General features: G+C 36.8%; 1 protein-coding gene across 1 annotated transcript in view; it reads left to right on the top strand.

Moving 5' to 3' along the window:
• KDM5A (lysine demethylase 5A) overlaps positions 1-24,707 on the top strand; it is a gene marked incomplete at both ends in the record, with an annotated part of 74,277 nt that extends 49,570 nt beyond the window's left edge. The window contains 9 exons of the mRNA XM_084256212.1: positions 612-750; positions 3,008-3,187; positions 3,788-3,949; positions 6,255-6,803; positions 7,137-7,280; positions 13,088-13,247; positions 14,495-14,715; positions 17,041-17,451; positions 24,501-24,707. Of these exons, the coding sequence (XP_084112338.1) occupies positions 612-750; positions 3,008-3,187; positions 3,788-3,949; positions 6,255-6,803; positions 7,137-7,280; positions 13,088-13,247; positions 14,495-14,715; positions 17,041-17,451; positions 24,501-24,707 (2,173 nt within the window). The remainder of the gene's footprint in view (positions 1-611; positions 751-3,007; positions 3,188-3,787; positions 3,950-6,254; positions 6,804-7,136; positions 7,281-13,087; positions 13,248-14,494; positions 14,716-17,040; positions 17,452-24,500) is intronic.
• Positions 24,708-25,456: the final 749 nt, after the last annotated feature.

Below are 25,456 nucleotides of genomic sequence, written 5' to 3'. Positions count from 1 at the left end.
TGACAAAATCACACTTCTTTGGGGCCTACCCAAAGCCCTAATCAGCTTTTCTAGACAGAATTAATCACTACCTCCCATAATAGTGGGGCTTCAGTAATTTGTTCTTAGTTTTTGGTACAAATATTTGGAATTCTCCCTTCAACCCGTTCCTGCACCCCCAAACCCAAGTAGAGTACTCATCTTGTGTCCTGATTGCTTGTGGATAAGGTCAAGCATTTATTTCCTTTTGTAATGGGGTGTTAAAGTAGTTGAATTAAATGTAAGTGCTATCTAATACGCATCTCTGAAAATTTTTGATATTGTGGAGGACTAAAATAGAGGCAGTTTAGGGAAGAGCATGGGATCTGACACTCATTCTAAATCAATAATTCAAGTGTGCTTTTACTATATTAAATGACTTTGGGGAAAATGATCATCTTTGAGTTTAAGTTTTTTACCTGTAAAATTAAGATAATAGCTGCTCTGCCTTCCTTATAGTATTGTGGTAAAAATTAAATGAAATTATGCATATGGAAATTATCCGTGTGTGCTGAAATGTTATTTAAATGATGATAGCCATTTGACTTTCTGACTTTTTCTCATGCATCTGCCATATGTCTGTGTTCTTTTAGACCACGGCACAGTGTGGCAAGTTTAGAAAGCATTGTGAATGAAGCTAAAAACATTCCAGCCTTTCTACCCAATGTGTTGTCCCTGAAAGAAGCCTTACAAAAGGCTCGGGAATGGACAGTTAAAGTGGAAGCTATTCAGGTAATGAGACTTCTGAATCCTCCTACCATTGAATAATGCTGAAAGATTCACAGATGAATCTGTGAAGCCTTAATTCTTTAGAATAATCATAGTAAAATAATTATAGTACTTAAAATTCATCCTTCCATCTGATTTTGTACTTAAATATTACCTATTTAAACACTATTTTGCTTCAGTTGGCTCCCTGCTATGAAAGGTTATGGAATTTATTTAACATTTAGCTATGGGGGAGATTTATTCTGCACTGTATTTTTTGAAATCTTTTGTCATAGGCATGAATTGCTTTTTAAAGAAGAGACAAAATGAAATTAACATTTGCTAGACACCACAGCACTCAATGGTACTGTTCTAGTTGTTTGAGAGCAGAAATGTAAGGGAAGAGTATAAGGATAGGAATCTAGCTCTCAAAATAGATTTTCTCTAGTTGGAGATACATATTATGTCTGTAATACATAACAGTGAAATAAATGCTGGATATGAAAGTCTGCTTGTAAAAACCAGTAAACAGCATTTACAGTATCTAGTATATACATATTCTTTATTTTAAAACCTGTACCCAAAGAAAATGGAAATCAACTCTTCTACCAAACTGCTTACCTAAAAATCAAACATAATCTAGGTGTTAAGTTCTAATAACGCATCTTTTAGTGTCTTTCCAGTTGACTTTTCTAGGGCCTCCTTAGTTACCACTATTTTTTGGTTTGTTTTAATTATCTTTTTTTATTAGAACAGCTCTTCTGTTTCATCTTGACCTATTTCAAGCAGCTAGCTGTGCTCAAATATCTAATAATCCTTAGCTATGACTGAAATACTAAGTCAGGAAGTATAGGTAACTTGTCGTGTGTTTCTTCTGTAATACTGAAGGACTTTTTCTCCACCAAGCCCTTCCCTTCAGTGGGAAGAATGACTTGTAGACTGTAAATGGACAGCTTCTGTTAACAGGCAAACTCTTTAGGGTATATATAGTATTATGTTTAACTACTGGATATTGTAGTCAAATGATTGTAGTTGCACGTAATAGTAAATAATGTATTTCTTGACTCTATATCTAAAATTGTATTTACCTTCCAGTTAGCTCTCTGCTTTTATCCTAGTATGATAGTGTTTTAAATTTGCCATTATAGTATCTTTTAGGACTAAAACCTTTTTTAAGATTTTCCTTACATTTCTTGCCTGTTTATTTTCCCACATTTCAGTGTAACTCTAAATGAATTTACAGACAAATGAGTCAGTTAACAAGCGGGAAATAACCTTTCACTTAAGTGGATCCTCGATATTTTGTGTATAACACTCTGCCTTTCCTTCATTGCTTCTCGATAACAATAAAATGGGGATATGTGTATTTTCTTTCTTTTTCGATACATAGTCTCTTTCAGAAATGATTATGTTTTCTGTCTGCTGGGAAATTTATTCAATGGAAGGTACTTACAAATTATTTTCTACAGGCTGCCAACCTTCTTCAGGTGTTCATGCCAAATTCCTTGAGTTACTTGTTATCTCCTGTAATGATTGAGTTACTTGGTAAATTTAAAGGGGTATATGAAATAGCAAAACAACAGTGACCTTATTACATGGAAATATCAAAACATTGTGATTTAGGAGGACGTGATCCATTCTGATCTGTGTTTGTGTAACTTAAAATGGAGGTGGTTGTTAAAAACTAAAATACTGCTTTGTAGTTGTTGGAAAAATTGTGAAAGACTTGAAACAGCAAAAGATTACAGTGGAATACTGGATGTTAGCCAGCAAACCTTCTAGGATTATGTAATGTCAGGAGTGTATGCCTTGGATTTTCTTTGGCCAAGCTGTTTTACAGCTGTCAGTTATTTTTAAATGATAGTAATATAAAGGAATTATGTCTGTGGAAAAACAGTTCAGTTTGTCTGTAACAGAGCAGTTGATTTCCACACTTTACAAAAGATGATTTTATTGTCCCGTGGGATGTTAAACATCTGTTTTCACCTAGCAGCAAATTCCTTTCCTCATTCCCAATAACATTTTTATATCTGTCCTTTAGATTATCCTTTGACCTGGTTTTTTGTTTTCTTACTGGTTTCTTAACAAAACAAAAATCTTTGACAGTATGAATGTGCAAAAAACTTTTTAAAGGGACATTGGAAGCTCTACTTAAGAAATACAGTTACGATTAAAGAATAATAAAAAATCTAGCACTATAATCTTTGTAAGGTCTTGTAACAGTATACTGCCAGACTGCAAGAGAATGCAAGTTGTATGAGGATATACTTTTGTTTTTCAGAGTGGCAGCAACTATGCTTACTTGGAGCAGCTGGAGAGCTTATCTGCTAAAGGACGCCCTATTCCTGTGCGTCTTGATGCATTGCCCCAGGTAGAATCACAAGTAGCAGCAGCTCGTGCGTGGAGAGAACGAACTGGGCGGACCTTTCTTAAAAAAAATTCCAGCCATACATTGTTACAGGTAAAGGGTAGTGCACATCAACAACCTCATGAAAAATTCATAATTCAGCATCTATAAGTAGTAGTGTTATTGGTGGGGGTTGTTTTCAATTTATCTGGTCTTGATTATTCAAGATTTCCTATTAGGTGATATCAAAGATTCACCAAAATCTGGAGCCTTAGGCAGACTTATTTCTCATTCTTCATGTGCTGTGTCCAGAAAAGGCAATCATCCTGGATCTTATCTCTATTATTGTTGGACTCTATCACTGAAAGAGCTTATTTCTCAGAAGCACAAATTTGAATACTCATTGGTCTTATCTTGAACATAGCAGTTAAGAGCATAGGCTTTGGCATGAGATGATTTCATCAGGGAGGACTAACTCCCGACTTGGCAAATCTCTGTGTCCCTAGGCAAGTTGTTTCCTTTTTCAGTCTTCCCTTATTTGTAAAATGTGAATAATAAGTCAAAGGGTTGATGTGAGGATTGATTGGATACATGTGTATAAAGTCCATAAGAAAATGCCGACTTAAGTGATCAGTAAATGGTTCTTTTTATTTTTTTCAGTTTTTAAAAGATTTTTTATTTTTAAACCAGAGCTCAAGTGTTTGTTTTTTGTAGGTACTAAGTCCACGGACTGATATTGGTATTTATGGGAGTGGTAAAAATAGGAGGAAAAAAGTAAAAGAACTAATAGAAAAAGAGAAAGAAAAGGATCTGGATCTTGAGCCTCTGAGTGATCTGGAAGAAGGATTGGAGGAGACCAGAGATACAGCGATGGTGGTAAGAAATTGTGTCTTAAGTTTACTTGGTGAATACAGCCATCTCTTAAGATATTAGCATATTCGTAACACTTACTTTATATGCTCTCTTTATCTTTGCCTTGTCATACATATTTCACATAATTTTTAATATTTGTGATCAGAGTATATAAAAAATCAACCATTCTGCCCTCTAAATTTGTCTTTTCCATGTGTCCTGTTGTTGTTGTTGTTGTTGTTGTTCTTTTTTGTGGGACCCTCACCGGCGGCCGGGGATCAAACCGGCGCTGCAGAGGCTGCGGGCAGCCTCGCAACCCAGCACTCAACCGCTGTGCCACCAGGGGAGGCCCGTCTCCTTTGTTGTTTTAATAGTTGTCTATAGTAATTGTCCATTTTGGTTGTTGCTGGGTGTTCACTGTTTTGGATAATAATAAACTTCATGTATAGCCTTTTCTTTTGTTTCAAATTATTTCATATTTTCAAATTACTATTTCCTTTGTTTCAAATTACTTCAGTCTTCAGAATGGGATTAGATTTTTTTTTTTAAGATATATTTATTTATACAAGAACTGTGGTACAGGTCAGAGGCACAGGAGGGTGAGAGAATTCACCAGAGACAGAGCGGGGAGCAGAACAGACTGAAGTACACTGTGGAGGGGCAGTGGGCGAGACAGGAGAGGTCTGCTGTCCATGTTGGTATCTCTTTTGCCTGCCAGGAATTGAACCCACTCTGCAGAGGCTGCAGATAGCTTCATAGCGCTGCGCTCAGCCTGCTGCGCCACCAGGGAGGCTCTGGATTAGAATTTAATAGCATTTTGTGACACTTAATACCATTATATTTTTCAAAGGAATTGTATCAGCTGACTGATACTGGCTACTATTTTAAAATATTTCTCATTTCATAGTAGCAGTATAGTGATTGCACAATTGCACAATAAAATATTTATAGGTAATTAGAATTATGGGTTTTTTCCTGTATAGTGGGAGGAATGTGTTAAGGAGCCCAAGGGAGTAGAAAGAAAAAAATTAATTGGGTAGGATGTAATAGTAGGGAATTATATACATTAAATAACTCAACATGGCTGTTTCTGCCTACCAGTGATTCTATTTTGAGGCCAGTAGAAGTGATTTTTCATTAGAATGCCTGCCTAACAAATTAATCTTGGTAGACAAGTAGGACTGGAAATTATTTCAGAATTGTTTCAGACTTATCAGAGTTTAAAAGGAAAATGCACTGACAGTATCTACGATAATTAAATTTTCTTTTATTTTTTGAAGTAAGACATTGTTATAATTGTGTCATCAGGCTTTGTTATTCTGCTTCTCCATGAGTTGGAGAAGCCTTCTAAGAATAACTAGAAGTTGATTTGTTTATAACTTGTCCTCACGGAATGAATTACAAGGGGATCCTGTAATATTTATTTTATCTTGTGCCAGGCACCAAGTTAGCAAGTTAGGCACTTTCATGTGTTATCTTTTTTTTTTTTTTTTTTAAATTTTGAAAGGACAGGTTTATTAGGAAAAGCAGAAAAAGAGGGGCACCTGCATAGTCATAGGTGGGCAGGAGAGCTGCTCTTGCTGCTTTACAGAGGGGAAAGATTTGTGAAAAAGATCATGTGTTATCTTACTTAGTCCTTAAAACAACAAAATAAGGTTAGTAGTATCCTCATTTTTCAGAAAATGAGATTCAGAATACTTGTGTCACAGATCAAAGTATAAGAGGCAGGCTTCATACCCAGGTTGCTTGACTTCAAAGTGTAGCGTCTTTCTACTGATCCTACAGAAGAATCTATAAATTGTCAAATATAGTAGTAGCTCTTTACCCATTCTACATATAAGGCGTGTTTGGTGGAAACTGGCAAGGTGCCCCAAATGATTGAAAACCTTTTTTTAAGATTTATTTATTTATTTATTTGTTTATTTATTTGTTTGTTTGTTTGTTTATACAAGCACTGGGTACAGTCAGCAGCACGGGAGGGTGAGAGAATTTGCTAGAGCCAGAGTGGGGAACAGAACAGGCAGAGTGATGAAATATACTGCTGAGGAGGGCAGCGGACGTGGCAGGAGAGGTCTGTTGCACCATGTGGGACCCTCGCCCGTGGCCGGGGATCGAACTGGCGCTGCAGTGGCTGCGGGCAGCTTTGCAGCCCAGCTCTCCACCACTGCGCCACCAGGGGAGGCCCGTGACAACTTTCTTTATTTTTGAAAGGCAATACATTTGTGGTCATGAAACCATAAATCGGACATGGTTTCCTTAACTTTAAGGATATGGTGTTTCTGGAGTATTTTACTATGACTCCTTTCAATTAAATGTTTGTTGCATACAGGTGGCAGTTTTCAAAGAACGGGAACAAAAAGAAATTGAAGCCATGCATTCCCTCAGAGCAGCCAACCTAGCCAAGATGTCATTGGAGCGCATAGAAGAAGTTAAATTTTGCATTTGCCGCAAGACAGCCAGTGGGTTTATGCTACAATGTGAGCTGTGCAAAGACTGGTTCCATAACAGCTGTGTTCCCCTTCCTAAATCAAGTTCCCAGAAAAAAGGGTCTAGCTGGCAGGCCAAAGAAGTAAAATTTCTTTGCCCTCTTTGTATGCGGTCTCGAAGGCCAAGGCTAGAGACTATTCTGTCACTCCTGGTATCCCTTCAGAAATTGCCTGTTCGGTTGCCTGAAGGAGAGGCCCTACAGTGTTTGACAGAACGTGCTATGAGTTGGCAAGATCGAGCAAGGCAGGCCCTAGCCACAGATGAATTGTCCTCTGCCCTGGCCAAACTTTCTGTGTTGAGTCAGCGTATGGTGGAACAGGCAGCTCGAGAAAAAACTGAAAAGATCATCAGTGCAGAACTCCAAAAAGCAGCTGCTAATCCAGACTTACAGGCAAGTTTTAGGATTTTCTTTTTCTAACACAGTATGATATTGGTCAATGTGTAAATAGTAAATCAAATCTACCTTACTAGTTGTTTAGGAAAACAACAGTGAGCTGCCAGTAACTATATTATTGATGGCGCTTTCTACACATACTAGGTCATTACAGTAAAATACTAACCTTCAAGTGGATCTTGGTGTCATAATCAAATAATTTGATATGTACTAACTGTTGAACTCTTTAGCTACTTTGAGTGTTCATTACTTTTGGTGGTCTTAAGCATTTATTAATTACCCATGTTTATGTGGTATGCCCTGTTTATCTTGGAATTGTTTGTTGTTTAGGGACACTTACCTAGTTTCCAGCAGTCTGCTTTTAATCGTGTGGTGAGCAGTGTATCCTCTTCCCCTCGACAAACAGTGGACTATGATGATGAGGAAACAGATTCTGATGAAGACATCCGGGAAACATACGGATATGACATGAAGGTAACTAAATGGACAGACTGTATGGGTACATAACTGATCATTCAGTTTGTTTAAAAAAAAAGCTATTAATACTGAGCACTGATGTTTGAGGTCAAACAAAGTGGAAGACAAAACCAGTAATCTGTGTATCCTCAGTTTATGGTAATAACATTTCAAAACTAAACAAATGAAACTTTTTTTTTTTTTTAGATTTATTTATTTATGCATGCAAGAGCCGGGGTACAGGCCAGAAATACAGGAGGTGAGAGATTTACCAGAGACAGAGTGGGGAATAGAACAGGTAGATTGATCGAAGTACACTGCTGAGGGGAGCAGAGGGCAAGTCAGGAGAGGTCTGCTGCTGTGGGTTTCTCCCTGGCCAGGGATGGAAAGTGCTGCAGAGGCTGTGGATACTTCATAGTGCAGTGCTTAATCCCTTGCCCCACCAGGGCAAATTTTTTTAAAGACTGGAATTTTAAAAATATTTTCCTCACTTTGTAACTTCTTATGGCTTAGAAGTACTAGCAAAAGTACACTTTTATGTTATTGAAAGCATTCATGGCTAATTTTGGGTTTTTTTGTTTATTTGGGTTCAAGTTTTCATAGCTGTGTTTTAAGAATCCTGTTCTAGTTTTAGTCTTTTGTTCTGATTCTCATCTGGATGATATTAGAATGTAACATTTAGTGATGGGTTGTTGTGGGCCATTAATTTGAATTTGCAGAGTTACAGTTGCAGTTAGAACAAATTATTTACACTCAGTAAGATTGTTTTGATAATGACACCACACTAGAGATGAAGAGAAGGTTTGTGGCAAGTTTCTTTTGTGTTGGATCCTGATGGATTTTTGTTGTTACTTCATATTAGGAGCAAGTCCTTTGTCTCTATCTAGTACTAACATAGTGATCTAGGCAGAGTCCTTGTGAGGTTATAGTTAATTCATTGATCTGTTTTATATTATTATTTGTTGATCTGTTTAGAATCTGTGCCTGTACTTAGGGTGATTGTATGCTGATGTATCAAAGAAAGATGTGTCAAGAGCTTTCCCTACCCCTCAACTATTTTTTGTCTTTTTCGTATGCAGATCAGATAGGTAATGTTGTAGTGTTCATTCTTAGAACACTAATAATCCCATCAACATTAAAACTCCCAGTATGTAAAATTAAAACCATCCATCATAGATACTTGTAAATTGTCTTCGAAAACACATTACTCAGGATAAAAATGGACCCAGGAGATATATTTTAATGAGAAAGTTTTTAGTTGTTTGAAATAAAGATTTGAGAGAAGTTGAAACTTGAATTAGCCTGTTAAAATAAGCTCCCAAGCACTTGTTATCCTGAAATTAGTGACCTCCTTTGTTTACAAAGCTGTATAAGATGACCAGGAACAGCTGAGGTAGAGTGTAGCTCATGCCAGGTTTAAGTTATGTAGTGTTTTGCTTGAATACTAGAAATGTCTGCTTATCATATATAGTTTGGATACCTCCAGAACTTGTTATTTTTCTAGCATATTATGTATCAGTCACTACTCTAGAATACCTAAACAGGTTGGATTTTGCTTGGAAGTAGATTGGCAACCTATGAAAATAAAACATTACAAGTACTTCAGTAGTTCAGGGCAGTGGACCAAAATTGTGATTTGATATGGTTGTAGGAATAGTCCTTTGTAAAATGGATATGGGAGCCTTAGCTTACAGTCTGTTTAGTAAGTGATTTTGGCAAGGCAAAAGATAAAACTAAAGTTGTTATAGTGTTAGTAATGTGTTTGACAGCTTAGAAGAGTGGGGAAATGATGGTAAGACTTACATCAATAATACAAGGTCAAATTTATCTTCATGTTAGTATCTTTGCATTAAGACAAATTACACTCTTGGTGCCTCCCTGGTGGTGCGAGGCGTTAAGATGAAGCACTGTGAAGCTGTCTGAAGCCACTGTTGAAGTCACTGTTGCAGAAATTCGATCCCCGGCTGGGAAGGTGACCCACATGACACAGCAGACCTCTCCTGACTCACCCACTGCTCCTCAGCGGTGTATTTCAGTAGATCTGCCTGTTCTGTACCCCACTCTGTCTCTGGTGAATCCTCTCACCCCCCACACCTCTGCCCTGTATCCCAGTTCTTACATGATAAATAAATCTTTTTAAAAAAATTATACTCTTGAGTGTTTTCACACAAAGCAAGGATTTACTCTCTAATGAAAATTTTATTTGCTAGTTTATTTGCAGTTATCTTAATGATTTTCCTTTTAAATGATGTCCCTAATTGTACCCATGAATTTATCTTTAAAATAGTTTGCAGTATCTTTGCTTGAGAAAGGGTCCCCTTAGTTTTAAGAAGTAGTTATATAGAAAAATGTCACTTTTTCTTACTGACAATCTTATTGTTGCATTTAAATGTTCAGAACAGGTGTTTGTGCTTTGTGTTATTTGATTACTTCATTTTGCATTTAATATTCTGTGATCACTGCTAAAATACTCTGAGCAACAATTCAAGAAAGTTATTAGGAAAATACATATTTATTTTTTTAAAAAAAAAGATTTATTTATTTATTTATTTATACAAGAATCGGTACAGACCAGATGCCCAGGAGAGTGAGAGGATTCACCAGAGACAGAGTAGGGAACAGAACAGGCAGACTGATGAAATACACTGCTGAGGGGAGCTGCGGGCGAGACAGGAAAGGTCTGCGGCGCCATGTGGGACCCTCGCCCGCTGGCCAGCCAGTCGGCCGGGATCAAACCAGTGCTGCAGAGGCTGCGGACAGCTTCATAGCGCTGCGCTCAACTGCCTGCGCCATCTGGGGAGGCCCAAATACATATTTAATGAAGCAGAGTCTGTCATGGGTTTTTTGGGATTGTGTTTGAGATAATTTCTCAAATATTTGATTATTTCCTTTTATGGCATATTGTTTACCTTTATTTGAAACTCTCCATCTGTATTACAGCCTGTATTTTGCAAATACAAATATGTGCATGATTACACATCAGAAAGTATAATGTAAAACATTGGTAACTTAACCTCCCAGGAAGTTCTTCTGTGTGTGTATTCCAGTAATTGCTTATTTTTGAGAAAGACGAGTTAGCACTTAAGTTCTTTCATTTTTCCTTCCATCCTTGTTAACACTTGAATGCCCCAAGCAATGGTGGAAATAGAGGAGGTTTGTCTGAGAGTTTAGTCCTCTCTAATACAGAAGATAGAATAACATACTTCTATAAAATACATTTTTCACTGAGAGGCTAATTCTGTCTTTCCTGCATATTTGCCACTAGAGGGACAGAGCTATAACTTTCCTCCTTAGGGAGAGTAATTTAAGTTTGCTACCTAGCAGTTCTTTAACTTTCAAACTGTGTCTTTGTATTTAAAATGTGTCTCTTATGGACATTATATGTAACCGGGTCCTTTTCAGTTTATAAATATGCATGCATAAGTAATATATTTATAAACTATATAGTTGGGTCTTGTTTTTTTGCATTTTATTTCCGTAGTATTGTAATATCAGTCTTTTAATTGGTGTGTTTAGTCCATTTACATTGAGTGTAATTGTTGACATAGTTGGATTTAGTTGGCCATCTTATTTTTCATTAGCCTCTTTTGTGTTTTGTTCCTCTTGTTTTTTTTCCTGCCTTCTTTTGGGTTAACTAAAATTTTAAAGATGTTTCATTTTTTTTTTCTTTAATGGCTTCTTAAATATACTTAATTTTTACTTTTTCATAGCTGCTCTAGAGCTGACAATGCATCTCTGACCTACCACAGTTAGTCTTGAGCTTCTTTCACATATTATATGTCACCTTGGAGAAGTAATTTTTTTTTTAACAATTTCTTTCTTTTTTTTTTAAAGATTTATTTAGATTTATTTATTTATACACGCACTGGGTACAGTCAGAAGCATGGGAGGGTGAGAGAATTCACCAGAGCTGGGAACAGAGCAGGCAGACTGACGAAATACACTGCTGAGGGGAGCAGCGGGCGTGGCAGGCGAGGTCTGCACACCATGTGGGACCCTCGCCCGGTGGCCGGGGATCTAACCGGTGCTGCAGAGGCTGTGCCAGCTTCGCAACCCAGCACTCAACCTCTGTGCCCCCGGGGAGGCCCAAGAAGTTATTTTTTAAAAAAATTCTTCTTATCTATCATTACTTTCCATTATTATTTTCTGATCTTTGTCCTTTCTATTTTGAAATGGAATAGAAAGTCCCTAGCATGAGTTACAATGACATGAGTAGACTCAAGGTCAAAAGAGAGAATTCTAGTTAGTGAGAAGACGCCTTTGGGAATTAAAGTACTTTCCTGCTGTGCTTTTTTAGAAAGACTTAAATTCTTGAGTAGAGAAGATTATTCCTAAATTCCTATTGCTACTCCTAAATTCTCAGTGATAGACATTAAGTATCATGTTTAAGTTTAGTCTCAGGATGACAGTAACTCTTTTCATGTACACTATAAAGGGAATCAGGTGTTGGGTTAGTCATTAAACTATTGTCTCTCATCGCCTAATCCACTCTTTTTTACTCCTTTCTGATGCTGGGCCGAGGATTCTACACTAGGGGTTGATGAATGCTTTCTGTAAAGTAGTATGTATTATATTGATACATAATAATGTGTATTGAATAAAATACAAAAAGATTATATTAATGGCATAAAATTAATAGATATTTTAGGCTTTGCTAGTCACATACAGTCTCTATTGAATGTTCTTATTTTTCTCTTTTACAGCTCTTTAAATATGTAAAAACTATTCCTAGCTCACACGCCATACAAAAAATAGGGCGTCAACTGAGTTTGACCCACAGGCCATAGTTTGCCAATCCTTGCCCTGCACATTTTATTCTTCGCAGTCTCCCTTTTGCTAATAGAGGGCATTAAAGAAAATTAAAAGGCCTGAACATTGAGAAAGGGACACGATTTTTTTCCCCTGTCTTCTTATTAATTGCTGTCATCATGCCTTTTTTCTTTTAATCTTGACATTGACAACTGGTTCCAATTTCTAGTTGCTATTCACACGCAGCCAACTATACTGTTAGAGATGGCAGAACTAACTGATTAGCATTTCTTCCTCAGAGGTCTGGATCCCAACTCAGCATACCTTCTTCACTGAGCCTGTAGGTTAACTACCTCCTCTTTTGTTACCGTAAGCTGTAGGGATGGTAACTCTTTCTTTGCAATTACCTTGCCATTACTTTGGTATTTTCCTTGGTATTTCAAGCCTTTAATATACATTTAACAAGTTCACTTTATTATTCTTCCTGTTGAAATATTTGGTGTGATTTCTGTTTTCCTGATTGTACTCTGACAAAGCTGTGGAAGTTAACTGTAGGGGAACTTGTGGACATTAACTACAGGAAAGAGTCCTCTGAGACTTAATTAGAGCTATCAGATTGTGTAGTTTGAATTTTCATTGTATTGAGTAACTGCAGTTGGTGAGAGCAGTTAGCAATCTGAAAACCTTTAGAAAGGATTAAATGGTTTATGTCTCATCTAAACCTTTTTTTCCCTAAGCCCATTTTATTTTTTGTAGATGGTCAATGTTCCTTAACTTGTGGATATAGATTATGAGTTGTGGAATGTAGAAATTAGATTATTTAATAGTCATTTTCTTAAAGGTTTATTATCTATGGATTCTTTTTGAACTGTTTTTTTCCTTTTGGCTTGAAACTGTGATCAGTTGCTCTTTTTCTCCCCAGTACATTTTCCATCTTACTTAATAGCATTTTTTTTTTTTTAAATAAGGTCCTTTTTAGTGTGTTATATTGGAAGCTTTAACCTGAAAGCCTACATTCAGATCCTTGTCATAGGATAAGCATTTCTAATTCTGATACCCCTTTGTTTCCTCTTCAGGACACAGCCAGTGTGAAGTCTTCCAGTAGTCTGGAACCCAATCTTTTTTGTGATGAAGAAATTCCCATCAAGTCTGAGGAGGTGGTGACTCACATGTGGACAGCACCTTCATTCTGTGCCGAACATGCCTATTCTTCTGCTTCTAAGAGTTGTTCTCAAGGTATAAAACTTTTTTTCTAATAAGGAGAAGATGAGTCTGAAACTAGAGAGAAAAACATTGTATTAATGAAGACTGTGAATCCTCTTCAGAATGCAAATTCTGCCCATGAAATGCTAATAGAACCAAAGAATACAATTCGGATTAAGAAAAGCCAATCTGTGTTTGTGTTTTCTATCATTAGGTGATAGCCTGAAAATTTCCATAGTATTATTGAATCCTAAATTAGAAGAATTTTAGAGACCATCAAGTGCCATTCTATCATTTATATAAAATCCCTGATAGGTGGTCATTTAACCCCTCTTTGTTCATTACCAGTTATTTGAGGAACTTGCTACTTACTAGGAATATTCATTCTGGGTTGGAAAGCTTTACTTATTAGAATGTTCTTCCTTTTCTTGGGAATAATTTCTCTACTACATTCACTTTCCTTTTCCCCAATGAAAACAAGTCATACTACTTTAGATCACAGTGCTAGAAGATGGAGTATGTTTATCTTAAAAGTGAAATTCAGGGGCCTCCCTGGTGGCGCAGGGGTTAAAGACAGCGCTGTCAAGCTACTGCCAGCCACTACAGCATGAGTTCGATCCCCAGCCAGCTGGCCAGGGAGGTGACCCACATGGCGCAGCAGACCTCTCCTGTCTTGCCCGCTGCTCCCCTCAGCAGTGTATTTCAGTCAGTCTGCCTGTTCTGCTCCCCACTCTCTCTGGTAAATACTCTCACCCCCGCACCTCTGGCTTATACCCCAGTTCTTGTATGCATACATAAATAAATTTTTTTTAAAAAAAAAAGTGAAATTAAGGATTTTATGGAACAACAGCATACAATCTGTTTATTAGTAAAATAGCCACTTAATTATATGGAAAGCTATATGCGTAATCTTTTGATATGCTCTAAAATTAAATAGCATATAATTAATTTTAAGCTCATAGTTTAACGTCAGATAGAGGCTGTTTCCCATTTCCCTTCCCCTCTAGTTATAGGATAATGAATCAGTAAGGAACCAGCTTTTCACTTTAAACAAATATTGTAGAGTAGGATTGCAATTCTAAATCTTTGTGTTTTTGTTCTGTATTTGTTTTTAATTTCATTTTCACCTTCACACTGATGCAGAGTCCAGATATCTAAAATTAGTACTGAAGGAGGATAGTTCACTCCCTAAATACTTGCTTTGAACACATTACATTTTCCCATAGACTGCACTTTCTTGATTTTTTTGTCGTGTGTTTTTTTTTTTTTTTTTTGAAAAGGTTCTAGCACCCCAAGGAAACAGCCTCGGAAGAGTCCTTTGGTGCCCCGAAGTTTGGAACCTCCAGTGTTGGAGTTGTCACCTGGAGCTAAAGCCCAGCTGGAAGAACTTATGATGGTTGGAGATCTCCTAGAGGTGTCTCTGGATGAGACTCAACACATATGGCGGATTTTACAAGCCACACACCCACCCTCTGAAGACAGATTCCTGCATATCATGGAGGTATGGATTTTTGCTTGCTTAAACATGGTTTTAAAACTATTTAGAAAGCCCAAGTTCCTTGGCAAGGAAATGTCTAAGTGGGCAGTACTTTGTCCTTCTCTTCCATTAAGTCAATAGTCCTGCTTTATGTTTTTCTTTATTGAAATTTATGTAATTTTTAATTTGAAGGGGAGAAAAAGGCCATTTTTACTGAAAAAGAAGAGGGAATACTGAAAATCACTAGCTTAGAACAACTTCCTTAGCTCAGACTCCCACTATTGAAAGGCCCAAAAGTTATGCAGAAGAAAATATAGCCCTAAAAAATAACAGAAGCAATGGGGAGGATTGAAATGGGAAGGAAGGAGAGTATCACATTCTCATAAAATATGTACTTGCATAACAGTTTGTAATATATGCAGTGTTTTCATATCTGTGATCTTATTTGATCCTCACCATAATCCTGAAGGCTATGAGGAAAGAACAGAAAAGGCAGTATTTAGTCCATTCTGCATAGGAAGTTAAGATTTAAAACAGAAAAAGTAAGATTAACGGAGAGGTAGAACTTGCCTAAGGTCACACCTATAGTAAAATTAAAGAGACCTGCATTCTAACTATGGCACTTGACCTCCCTCTGGCTATTATTTCCATTATTCTTTTCCAAGATTTGTTTTCGCAGAATGGAATGGTAAAATGACACCAACAGTTGAAGATGAACTTCAGCATATTAGGGGTTTTTTTTGGTTTGGAAATCAGATCAAAGGTGTTCTAATTTAGAGTGTTATAGTCTACAGAACATTTTCTTCACATTGCATTTCTTCACATTGAGAGGGTAGATGATCTTGTTTTTGTTTAAGTTGTGATGGAATTAAAACATTTACAATGCAGTGTTCTTTTGTATTCTGTAGGTACTTAGATTCCTATCAAAGATTCTGCCATTGCACATCTGTTGAAAAAATGAATTGTTAAGTGCTATTTCTTAAGTAATTTTCAAACTTGGGTTTTCTAGTATTTCTTTTTCTACTTCCCCTTGATACTTCTGTTACTAGACACTTGATAGTAAAATTTTTAATGTTGATTACATTGACACACAATTACAGCAATATGAGAAAGTTGAAAAATGGCTACATTTTGCTCTGTCACATCAACTGTTTTCTAGACTTTGCCAAAGGTACTACATGCTTTTTGTGAGTATGGGCCTCCCTAGTGGCATAGGCCTTAAATCGCAGAGCTGTATCACCTCTATGACCTGAGTTTGATCACTGGCCAGGATGCTAACCCACATATGGTGCAGCTGCAGACCTCCTGTCTTGCCCTGCTGCTCCCCTCAGTGTATTTCAGTTAGCTCTGCCTGTTTTGCTCCTTACTCTGTCTCTGGTGAATCCTGTACCTACCCCTCACCTCTGACCTACACCCTTGTTCTTCAGTGCCAAATAAATAAAAATAATATGAGTACAGTTTCATGTTTTGTTGACTTTTTAGATAACTTCCTTACCACCAAGAATTCATTGAGTTAATAATATTTAGTAGTGATAAATGAAAACCAAAAGTTTTACGTAATTTAGTGTATATACAATACTTAGCTTTCTGTGTATTTTTTTTTCCTTTTTTTTTTAAGATTTATTTATTTATCCAAGCATTGGGTACAGTCAGAAGCACGGGAGGGTGAGAGAATTCACCAGAGCCAGAGCAGGGAACGGACAGGCAGACTGACAAAATACACTGCTGAGGGGAGCATTGGGCGGCAGGAGAGGTCTGTGCGCCATGTGGGATCCTCGCCGGTGGCTGGGGATCGAACCAGCGCTGCAGAGGCTGCGGGCAGCTTCACAGCCCAGCGCTCAACCGCTGCGCCACCAGGGCAGGCCCTGTGTATATTTTCATTTCAATTAAACAGCGATGCCACAGACTACATTAATATATGCAACAATGAATTTTTTGACCTTTCCCCCCGTTAAGCTAAAATAAGTCAGATATTTTATTTAGTACTTGCCATTTTGTCTTTATTGACTATTGCATTTGCCTTATTAAAATATTTTAAATATCTTAAGATTATTATGTAATAATAATAATAATGTGCATAAAACTTACATTTTAACCCTTAAAGTGTACAGTTCATTTGTACTACATTCAGTGTAATGCAACCATCACCACTATCTATTTCCAGAACATTTCAGTCAATTCAAATAGAAACTTTGCACCCATTAAAAAGTCACATTTCTTCCTCCCATAGCCATGACAACCTCTGTTGTACTTTCTATCTCTGTGGATTTGCCTGTTGAAGATACCTCGTAATAAAACTGTTTTTAGATGTCTTACTGTAAAGCTGTTTCAAATTTTCTATTTTTGAAGGATGACAGCATGGAAGAGAAACCATTAAAAATAAAAGGAAAGGACTCTTCAGAGAAGAAACGAAAACGGAAACTCGAAAAGGTGGAACAACTTTTTGGAGAAGGAAAACAGAAGTCCAAGGAATTAAAGAAAATGGATAAACCTAAAAAGAAGAAATTAAAATTAAATGCAGAAAAATCAAAAGAACTGAGCAAACTGGCCAAGAAACTAGCAAAAGAAGAAGAGAGAAAGAAAAAGAAGGAGAAGGCTGCAGCAGCTAAAGTTGAACTTGTAAAAGAAAGCACTGAGAAGAAGAGAGAGAAAAAAGTGCTGGACATCCCCTCAAAGTATGATTGGTCAGGAGCGGAGGAATCTGATGATGAGAATGCCGTGTGTGCAGCACAAAACTGCCAGCGACCCTGCAAAGACAAGGTGAGTTCTGACTTATAGTCCACAGTGAAAGAGGACAAGGAGCAGCAATTGTGGAGATATATGTTTGATAAAATGATAGCCTGTTTTTTGACTCCAGGATTTTGGGCTTCCAACATAATATGTTTCACAGTTTCTATAAACTGTTTTTAAATTATGAGACTTTTTGGTCAGTGTGCTTAATATGTAGGAGTGTTGTCACATATTTAGTCAACATAATGAGTCATAAGCAGAGAGAAGCCATGTTATGACCCTGATTTATTAGTGCATTTCATGTGTGGTTGGCATGACAAGTTTCAAAGTAAGTCTTGTGCCTTTTCCTTTAAGGTGACTTGGAGAAATAAATACCTTGTCACTTAGCCACAATGGCCTGAAAAAAGCCTGGATCAGGAGTCTAAGAAAAATTGCATTAAGATTTGTTCTAAAGACATAAAACTCAGGGACTAAATCCTCTCTTTTGTTTTGTGTCTTATTCTCACTAAGACCTGTGTACACAATCTGAAATGGAATATGATTTTTTTCAAATCCATTGCAACAAGTCACTAAGACCTTTAAAGGTATTAATTAAAATTTTCAGCCCTAAATTTTTAGTAATTATGTGATGATGATTATTCTTTAGGTAATATTGGCATTACAGCCTACTGAGAAAAATGATGGACTCTGAAAAATCTCGGTTGATTAAATGATTGGTGGCATCTGTTAGTCCCATCAAGGTTATTAATAAATTTATAGATTTAGTCTTACTCTAATATACTGCTTCATATTTAAAATTTCTATAGCTCCTTAATTTGAATATTTGAACAAAATAAATACAGCTGCATCATTATTCCCTTGCTTATCTCTGCATCAGATGTTAGAGCTTGGACAGGTCACCTTGTTCAGGCTCTTCACTTTACAATTGATAAAACCAGGACTAGGGGAAGATAAATGATGTGACCAAAGTCACAGAACTAATTAGTGACAAAACCCAAAGTAGAACCCTGATTCCCTGGCTCCCAGACCAGGTGTTCTCCCCAAATGTCCCCACCCTATCAATGATTGAGGTGGAAGTACAAAACAATATTCCAAAACTAAATGATGCTTATATTTAGATTATGCTCATTAGAAAAATGAATATACAGTAAAATATATATTCCATAGCCTCACATTCCAAGGACAACAACTATAAATAATTCAGTGCATTTCTTCCGATCCTTTTTCTATATATTTTGATTTATATCATTGTTATACTGTCCATTCACTTCTATATGTTTATTTTGAAAGCATTTTTCTTGTTACAAACATTTAAAAATATTTTAACATACATGTGTTGGTTTTATTTTGATCTTACAGTTTGAATTTTCATCTGAATTTGATTTAGAGAGACTGATGGAAGCTTATCCATTTCTCATTGTGGGTACTGAATATTGACAGCTCATTGTTGGCAGAGCTTTTTTTTTTTTTTTTTTGGTCCTTTAATTTTATGGCAGTTTCAGGATTAATAGCAAGATATGGTATTTTTTTTTTTTTTGGTCAAACTTATTTATCCTTCCTACAATGTTTATTTTCATTATGAACTTTTACCTTCTCTTTATTTTTCCTTTTCACTTAATAGTGTCTCTCCTTTTCCTCTGATCAACATTTTAAATACGGTTCAGCCTATTTATTATTCCTGTAGTATAGAAACACAACAGGGTTTTTTCTCATCTGCTATAAAATTGTTAACACCTTGGTTACTCTCAGGGTTAGTTGGATAAGGTGAGAATCTATATAAAAGCACTTATTAGCCAGAAATTCAATATGTGGTTATTATTTTTAAATGAATCCTGAGATTTTCTCCTGACATCATAGGACCATCTTTTTTTTTTTTTAATCTAGAAAGTTAACTATATTTTGATGGAGTAAAATTAATTTTAGCTGAGAATTCAGAGAAAATGTGTTTTAAACTGTTAAAACTCATACATAGGTGAACAAAGTGTGCCTTACCTGTCATTAGCATACATACAAATGTTAGTAAATTGTTTCATTTCTATAATGTGTTCAGTTTTTAGCAAATTTTTTCATATTATAAACATTCTGCCTATCATTGCTGGTTTGCAATTTTTATGGTTCTGCGGTTTGTTCCAGAAACTAGTCTTACTAAATAAAAGGCAATGTTCTTTACAACTTTGTAAAGAATTTCACAACTTTCAGAATCTCAAGTATATCATGTTTCTCTACGGAACCAAATTATTATGCTGGACACACATTTTCAGAACAAAATGAGGACAAGAAAAGATAATTTTTTAAAAAATGTGTTTTGCATAGAAGAACTGGAGTGCGTTCGGAGGTTCAGGAGGTGAGAGGATTCACCAGAGACAGTGGAGAGCAGAACAGACAGATTCACTGAAATATACTGCTGTGGGGAGCAGCGGACAAGACAGGAGAGGTCTGCTGCGCCATGTGAGTTAGCTCCCTGGCCAGGGATTGAACTCAGGCTGAAGTGGGCCACCAGGGAGGCCCCATGAGAAGACAATTTTTTTTTAAATATTTATTTATTTATTTATACAAGCACTGGATACAGTCAGAAGCGCGGGAGGGTGAGAGAATTCACCAGAGCCAGAGCGGGGAGCAGAGCAGGCAGAAGGACCGAAGTACACTGCTGAGGGGAGCAGCGGGTAGCAGGAGAGGTCTGCGCGCCATGTGGGACCCTCTTCCGGTGGCCGGGGAGCAGCTGGGGATCGAACCGGCGCTGCAGAGACTGCAGGCAGCTTCGCAACCCAGCGCTCAACCACTGCGCCACCAGGGAGGCCCGAGAAGACGATTTTTTTTAAAGGAAATATGCTCTTTAAAAATATGTAGTGCTCATTTCATATTTCTGTAAATGTATATTTATCATTTTTCTAACTAGTAATTACTATTATGCTTTCCCCAAATGTATTTATAGATTAAGAAAAAGTTGAAGGAATACTAAGATGTACCTGACTTCATTTTCAAGATGTTTTAGAAAGAGAAAAATATATCAGAATAATGTAAAGCATTTTTTAAAAACTCTGCTTCATCATTACCAAATTTAACTTTAAACTGAAATTATTTTAAAAATAATAATGAACTCTTCTTAAAAACTACTTTTAAAAAAAAAAGATTTATTTATGCATACAAGAACTGGGGTACAGGCCAGAGGTGCAAGGGGTGAGAGGATTTACCGGAGACAGAGTGGGGAGCAGAACAGGCAGATCAGCTGAAATACACTGCTGAAGGGAGCAGAGGGAGAGACTGGAGAGGTCTGCTGCGCCATGTGGGTAGCTCCCTGGCTGGCTGGGGATCGAACTCATGCTGCAGAGGCTTCAGATAGCTTCACAGTGCTATGCTTAACAAACCCTTGCACCAACAGGGAGACCCCTAAAAAAACTATGTTTAACCTTTCTCCATCAACTGTGTCCCTTTCATTCAGACTTGCTGGGATCAGAAGTAAAACAAAGTTATCCCAAGAAGCAAATTCTTTCAAGCTAATATTTAAGTAATTTTTTTGTTCTATATTAGAAAATGTATTTGATTGTTTTACTTATGAAAATAGGGCTTTTTTACCCTCTTTTGATGGGTCTTTTCACATTACAAGAAGTTTGATTTGAAGTTACTCTCTAACCTTTACTGTTTGTTAGCCACTCTGGTTTAAAATATTTTTGTGGAGTATTGTCTCAATCAAAGGATTTGCAATATCAGTGCCTTTATCGGTTCATATCTCCTTTTAGTGCAGAAAATGAAAAGTTGTATTACCTAAATGTGTGTGTTGCACAAGGGGTGCATGCTTGCACATGCAAGCACACACCTGCACACAAACAGGTAATGTTGAGATAAGATAACCAAGTATTCCAGTTTGTCATTAGCACTGAAATAACCTGCATTTTGGGAAACTCGTTAATCTTTGAAAACTGGGAGGACTGGTCACTTTAAATGTTGAGAACACCAAAAAATATTCACAGGGATTCTCAACATTTGTTGTAGTTCATTAAGTGAATTCTTTTATTTTTCAAATCTGACTTTTGCAAGGATCTTTGTTACAAGAGACTGAATGCCAGAATAACAAATGCTCAGTTGGTAAACTTAAGCTAAGAACATCACTAAATCACCAGCCTTTCTTTTTTCCCAGTATAGTAATATGCTCTTAGGAAATGAACAGAATATAATATATTTATAATATATTTAAGTGTAAATATGAAACCATATAGTAAGACATAAAATACCAAACTGACATTTTCTCTATTTAATATATTTTTCTTTTAAAAATGTTTCCCCAAATCCAAACTTGTATGTACTATATTAAATTGCTTTATCAGTTAATATTTGAAGAAGTCATGGCTGTGAAGTTTTTTAATAATTATTTTTGTGATTTTATAAGTTCATCTCCCAAAAATAACACAGGAAAATTAAAACTTAATATGCATTTAGCCAAGTTCTGTGTTCCTCAGTTTTCAGACTACTACATAATTTGCTGCTCCTGTGTCAAACTCTTCTATGGATTAAGTTGACATTCCAAACTTTAATTTGCTTTAAATCCTGTGACCTTTTCAAACAAAAGTAGAACTGGAGTTTGATTGTTAATAGATGAACATATTAAGAAGGCATTAGTAAGAGAAGGATTATTCTTTCTCCTGCTAGATTACCAGGTAAATTGTCTATAATTTACAGGCTGGGATAAAATTTCCTTGTGATGAATATCTCAAGGAAAATTACATGCTCTTTTGGATTTTGAAAAGGAAGGCTTAGGTGTGGACCTCCAGCCAAAATCACAAAAGTGAAATTGTTATCTTCTTTATTTCAAAGAGAATAACAGATTGACATTGGGAAACTGGAAGCCAGTGAATATGGTGTAGAATTAGATTTTATAAGGTCTGGGACACTCTCCTTAGCACCAAGTGGTAATAAATTCATAACATTCATCCTTTGGATTAGCATGAATGGGGACCTGACCGGATTAAGAGGGTTGGAGACAGGAGTAGAGTTATCTTTTGGTTTAGGGGTAGCGTCATAAACGTTAATTACAATTATAGGACAAAATGTAATTTAGGAGGGAATTTTTTTTTAAGATTTTTTAAGATTTTTTTTTAAGATTTTTTTTTAAGATTTATTTATTTATGCACATAGGAACTGGGGTACAGGCCCAGAGATGTGGGGGGCGGTGAGAGGATTCACCAGAGACAGAGTGGGGAACAGAACAGGCAGACTGACTGAAATATACTGCTGAGGTGAGCAGCAGGCGAGACTGGAGAGGTCTGCGCCATGTGGGTTAGCTCCTTGACCTGCGATCAAACTTGTGCCGCAGTAGCTGGTGATAGCGGTGTCTTTAACCCCTGTGCCATCAGGGAGACCCCCAGTTTTGGAGGGAATTGTTAAGTTGCTCTGAATTTGCGAGAAGAAACAATATCATAAAGTGCCAGTAGTGATCAAATTTAGAAAATAGAAGAATTACCTCTAAGCTGATTAAAAATGTAGGTTTCTGTTCTGTGCCCACAAGGTATTTTGAATCAGTAGGTTTGAAATGGGACTCAGCTACCCTTTTCACAAACATGACATGTAATTTTGATGTAAGTGGTTCACACATTTTTTTGAAGTAATACTGCAGGTATTTCAAGGGGCAAAGTGTTTGTGTGAAGTAGGATAGTAGAGCTATGAAATTGGGGATTGTGTTGTGGCTCCAGTGTCCCAGGTAGTGAGCTAGGTATTCTACCATACATTATTTCATTTGATTTTTTGAATAAACAACAATTTATCTCTATTTTACAGATGAAGAAATTGAGCCTTAATTGAGGTAAATGACTTGGCTCAAAATTATATATTTCAAACTCCATTTCGGACTGAATATGGTAATCTTTATGCTGTACAGCATTGACTCTTAAGATCTAAAACTCTGGAACAGGGATAACGCTATAATAAAGCAGAAATATTATTTTGGCAAATGATTTCTCCCATGCTTTACAACTCTAAAGTTACACAAATATGGTTTTATAATTTTTTTTGGTACTTGGAAACTAATTTTGAAAACTGTTTATTCTGAAATTCATTTACTAGTCAATACCTCCTTTCTCTATTCTTATAAGCTGTACTGAGGTACTTGATCCTTTCATACTCCTTCCTTTACTCTGATAGCTGGCACAGCTCCTTGTTTTAAGTGACTTCTTTCTTTGCTAGTGAAATGATCAACTTTTATATTCAGGAGAGGGAGAGTAGCTCTTTTAATTCTAAGGATTCACATTGCCATGACCTCAATGTTAAAAAACTATGATAGTCACTCTCCAAATAAAAAAGCCCAGAGTCACCTTATTGTTAAATCTAGACCCAGGTTTAAAGTCACCAAACTATAGCCCCTCTCTAGCCCCCTATATCACAATATTCTCTAAGAGTCAAAGTTTGTCTGGCATCTGCCACTGACCTGTCAGTTTTTACGGCTTTAATTTGAAACCCCAGAGTGATCTGTGTCTTTGACTGTTTTAATTGGTTAACTTGTAAGATTTGACCTCTGATATTTGCTAACTTTTTATAGGGAGTTGTATTTGTAACGGAAGAAGAGAAGAATAAAAAATATTAGTTTTAAAAGTGGCCTATGTGACTGCTTTTCTAAAAAGGTATTTAATGCTCTTAGTACTTTGGCTTATCTCTTTGAAATAAAGCTAATGCACAGGATTGCCTTCACGTTGTCGTGCTCTTCCTTTCTTGATTGATAATTGCCTTGTCTTAGAGCCTAGAAATTGTTAATAATAGCTAAAACTACTTGGCTGCTCTATTAGAAGTTCCTTTTTTTATCAAGTGTTTCTCAAACATGTTTCTGCCTCACAAGGAGCCCCAGGTATTTATGAGGTAATAATGGAGTACCTAAGAGGCCTAATTTTGTGGACATATTATGGTAAAATATAATTTTGGGGTATTAACTTCCCAGCTTCTTTCTTTAAAAAAAATAACCCCATAAGAAGTCATTATCTATCTTTGGACATCTCAATAATTTGCTATTATTTAAGCCAAGAAAGCTCTTTGGTTTGCTTTTATTCTAGGCTTACTGTTGATGTAACCTAAACATTCCCCAATCTTATCTCCTGCAGGTAGACTGGGTACAATGTGATGGTGGCTGTGATGAATGGTTTCATCAGATTTGTGTGGGTGTATCTCCAGAAATGGCTGAAAATGAAGATTACATCTGTATAAACTGTGCAAAGAAGCAGGGGCCAGATAGCCCAGGTCAAGCACCACCTCCTTCCTTCATAGTGAGCTACAAAATACCAGTGGAGGACCTTAAGGAGACCAGTTAGCAGATGCTGGGTTAGTTTGGGACATGGGGGAAAATGGACCATATTTGAGACCTAGTCATCAAATAGAGTGGTTTAAATCCACTCGGAATATTGCTTCCAAAGACAAACGGCCTTCAGAGAAAGTCCTTTAGCTGACTTCCTCTTTGCATGGACTGTGTGATCTACGTTCTCTCTCAGCACATCTATGCAGAGGGTGTCTTCGTTGGTATAGGCAGCCAACATTGTGGTTCATGTCTTCTCAGAGTATGATCTGCTATCTTAGGGCCAGACATTTGTGCTCTAGGGTGGCTGCTTGGCATTAATATGTTGGTTTGTTAGCAAGACATGTAGGATGTGTGGTTTATGGCCAGTTGATATTAGTTAGAGGTTTACAACCTAGGGGCAGTACCATTTGAAGGGGTTGATTGCTTGGATCTCCTTAGGATAGTTGGTGAAGAGTCAGTATCATTTTCCTTCCACTGTTACATGGGAACTAGGAGAGGAACAGGGCCCAAGTCACACCTGTTAGAACTCATAGGATAGTAGCACAGTCTGTAAACCTCAGCTACTTATGCTTGACTGTATCAAGAAGAAAACCCCACATGAAGAGCAGACTACATTTTTTTCCTGAGGAGAGAGGTAGATGTCATCTGACAAGTTTGGATTCTGAGAAGAGCTTTTCTTATTTCAAGGCAAGGAGCTTCAAGAAATCTTGCTGCCGTGGGTCTACATTTTAGAGAAGAGCAGGTGCAATGGATCCATGCTTCTGC

This window comes from Talpa europaea (assembly GCF_964194135.1).
Source record: "Talpa europaea genome assembly, chromosome: 15".
In the NCBI taxonomy this organism is placed as follows: domain Eukaryota; kingdom Metazoa; phylum Chordata; class Mammalia; order Eulipotyphla; family Talpidae; genus Talpa; species Talpa europaea.
The sequence above is the reverse complement of the archived record's forward strand: the minus strand, read 5'-3'. Positions and strand labels throughout refer to the sequence as shown.